Below are 3707 nucleotides of genomic sequence, written 5' to 3'. Positions count from 1 at the left end.
CTAAGAATGACGTGGGCGGGTAGGTAGGTACTTACATACAAAACAGGAAAAAAACTGTTCCGTCCCGGGTCTTTGATGTTTTGATATTTGTTATCTTTCATAATCATGTGCATTGTGCGTAAGATAAATGTACCTACCTAGAGCTCGCTAAGCATAAAATTGACATTCGCTGAATAAATAAAAGACCTAAGTTATTCTACTTATTGATTTCATTGTTATCAATTGTTCTTTTATTTCGTTAAATTCATTCAATCGTGGACAAGTCTGCAAGCGGAGCTTTCCAAACTCCTTAACAGGAAACAGGCACATTACAATAGGAAACCCAAGAATACTAGGACCCAATTGGATCTCTGATCTTTTTTTATACATAATCGGCCTTTAAACAATGCGTTTAGTGATAATCGTGTCATTTTGTATTATTTTGGTTACATGTTATTGCGGCGAGAGCGGTACAGCGATCATAGGCGATGAGGGGACGCAGCGGCCTGATCGGCGGCTCACATCAGCAGGTAGCTGATCATGACGGCGGCCGCGGTCGTCAGGCCGCCGCGTGCCTGAGGCGCCGACGAGCCCCGACCGCCCAAGAATTCGTTGGCCGGGTATCCCTTGCAGAAGGTGCAGCCCATGCCGAACCCGCGGATGCCGGCGTCCGCGGGGCACGGCTGCTGCAGGCGGAACGACTCGGGGCCGCAGTTCTCGAACTCCTTCACCGACGCGTCGAAACAGGTGATGTTCTCGTCGAGGTCCAGGCCGCAGACGGTGTCGACAGGACACTGTTTCTGGTCACACTCGGCGCGGATGCTCCTGCACTCCTCCTTAAACTCCCCGTCGCCGATGTGGCGCATCACACAGGCGGTGTCGCTGTCTCCTGACCCGCCGGAGGCCTGCCGCCGCAGACGGCCGTTTGGGGCGGCCCGCGCGCCGAGCGCACCTGCCAAAACGAGTCGACAGGGGCACTCAGTCACCCAGCACAGGCTAGGACCGGCAGTGCGTCGTTACCTTTGATTACATTTCCTGTTGAAAAATGTCGTTATTAATCCTGAATTGTTAGCTTAGTAGAGTAGATTCGGCCCGATGGCTAAATGAGTTAAATGACTTCGTATATACCGTAGCCAGACAGATCCAAAAGATATGCACCATGCAGTCTTTAACGAGCGTGACCCAATAACGGAACATGCACGCTGACGCACCACAGCGGACACGCAATGCGTAACCGAGCTCCGCCCACAGGCGGAGCTCGGTTCACAGCGCTCATGATGTCCTTGATACTCTGCTGCAAATTTGCGATGACGTGGACGCTGCAGGGAAAGCGACCCTCACCGAACCATCCCCCAATTACGGAACGCTGCGCGTCATGCACCGAGGCAAAAACAGCAGCTTTCAGAGTTATCAGCGATATCCACTTTTCACAGTCGTGCTTAGATTGAGCTATTGAAAATCAAAGCCTAATTTACTTCATTGCCTACCGCACACTTCATGAGGCGTTAATGCGTTCCAATAGTCGAGACCGATGATGCGTTGCGGACAAAACTATTTAGATACTTATATGGACCCGCTTTGGGTCCGTAATTTAGTTCGGGCTGCTTAAGCAATCGTCATACATGCTGCAGCATTATGTATACACTCTGCACATGTGTTTCATCTAGCATCCGAGTGTCCGTTCTCTGTAAAATATTTGTCTATTGTCCGACGCACATTTATCCAGCTATACATTTACGCAGTAGCAACATCGATACATTTGGTTCCCTTGTCGATGGCCCTGAACGTTCCTAAGGATATAATACGCAGTCTCTGCCCGTCAGCGGCGACTGGAGCGGCCGGCGGCCGGGGAACTCACCGCAGCAGACCAGTACCGCCAGCGCCAGTCCCAGCCGTGACGGAGGGCGGCCCATGCTCACTGACCAGCGACCCCTGCAGCAGCTCGCACACAGCACGGCACTGTCCGTGCAGCCGCGGTCCGCGGACGGGGCGGCGGGCGGCGACCGGCCGGCGGCCCACGCTCCAAACCGGATACGGGCCGCCCGCCCCCTCCCCGACCTACGTATAAACTATCCGTGCGCCTCCTCCCTGACGTCAGCCCGGCAAACGACCTCCTCTGTGGGCCAAGGTGAGAGGACTGAGAGGACAGCGGGGGTCCTCCGACAAGGGCCGCTTTTATTCGCATCACAATACGGGGATCCAGGGCTATCTCCGGCTGAGACATCAGCGAACCGAACCGTTGGATTGGTGTAGGCAGTGGTGGCCTGGTAGGTATGTACAGTCCACAGCAGAAGTAATGTGTGGTTTCAGTCATGGGTATGTTCTGCTTCTGAAGCCTAGGAACGATTGGCCAGACTGCAACGAGACTTTACATGTAGCTTACATGTATCTTCACCCTTGCAGCTACAACTTTATCTATTGACGTCTTCTTTTCAATCAGTCCGCATTTAAAAATCGTCGGTCAAAGCCATCCGTTGAGATTGGTAAATCCACACATTACTTTAGCGGTGGGCTGTACCTACATTACATGTGTATGTATACCTATCCATGGTCTGTATATCCATGGGAGCTGTAGTGAAGAGGGGGAGGGAGAAATTTGCACCTGAAGTATGACCTGAAACTCATAGTAGTGCATCGTCTGCATCAGGCGGACGAGCTCTGTTGATTTGATTTAGAATAAGAGGTTTTGTAAATACATACCTAATACCTTACGTAACACACGTTGTAAAATACAGTTGAAGTTAAGACTTCGCGCAACGTAGCTTTCCCATTTTAACATATTAAGCGTTCTGTTTTTACCGATTTCTCAAGTGTGAACTATGACTCGTCTCATACCGTAGTTACCTACCTACCTATAACAAAAATGGGAATTTTTATTGGCTTTTCTTCGTATAGGATTAGGTGTATTTACTTATAGTGTGTGTGAGTGAGTGAGAATTATTTTACTTTAAGCATATCAAAGTGCAGCAGAATCCATCTGGAGCAGAGCCTGAGGTGTATTTAACATTACATGCTCACAATAAAACATTGCATTCTGGTGCAGCTCACCCGGTTTATGGCAAGATGAACGTACATACATACATACGTATATCAGTGTCTGTCTTTGGTACAAAAATGGGAATTTTTGGGAACAAAAATGGGAATTTTTATTGCCTTTTCTTCGTATAGGATTAGGTGTATTTACTTATAGTGTGTGTGAGTGAGTGAGAATTATTTTACTTTAAGCATATCAAAGTGCAGCAGAATCCATCTGGAGCAGAGCCTGAGGTGTATTTAACATTACATGCTCACAATAAAACATTGTATTCTGGTGCAGCTCACCCGGTTTATGGCAAGATGAACGTACATACATACATACGTATATCAGTGTCTGTCTTTGGTATACAGAAACGATATATATGTTACAGGCAAAGTGAAAACTCGGGCATTTTGCAAAATGCCTAGGCAATTTGCAAAATGCCTGACCGGCTGGGCATTTTGCAAAATGCCCAGGCAATTTGCAAAATGCCTGACCGGCCAGGCATTTTGCAAAATGCCTAGGCAGTTTGCAAACTGCCTGGCCCACCAGGCATTTTGCAAACTGCCTGAAATTATTTTCTCAGGCAGTTTGCAAAATGCCCGACATCGAACTCACACCAGCGACGATGCGTAAGCATTATTGTAAGTGCCGCTTACAGGGGTTAATCACAAGCGATACGCACCAAGTGGGAGGACACACAGTGAGACAT

The 3707-nt window shown here is 48.8% G+C and overlaps 1 protein-coding gene across 1 annotated transcript; it reads right to left on the bottom strand.

The window, feature by feature from the left end:
* Positions 1-390: 390 nt before the first annotated feature.
* Positions 391-2033, bottom strand: LOC122386784. The gene is made up of 2 exons (XM_043376362.1): positions 1838-2033; positions 391-931 (listed from the first exon to the last, which is right to left on the bottom strand). The coding sequence occupies exons 1-2, from the start codon at positions 1890-1892 to the stop codon at positions 498-500; spliced, it is 489 nt and encodes a 162-aa protein (XP_043232297.1). The 5' UTR covers positions 1893-2033; the 3' UTR covers positions 391-497.
* Between the last annotated feature and the right edge of the window lie 1674 nt (positions 2034-3707).

This window comes from Amphibalanus amphitrite, unplaced genomic scaffold, assembly GCF_019059575.1.
Source record: "Amphibalanus amphitrite isolate SeventyFive unplaced genomic scaffold, NRLGWU_Aamphi_draft 000016F_arrow, whole genome shotgun sequence".
In the NCBI taxonomy this organism is placed as follows: Eukaryota; Metazoa; Arthropoda; class Thecostraca; order Balanomorpha; family Balanidae; genus Amphibalanus; species Amphibalanus amphitrite.
The sequence above is the reverse complement of the archived record's forward strand: the minus strand, read 5'-3'. Positions and strand labels throughout refer to the sequence as shown.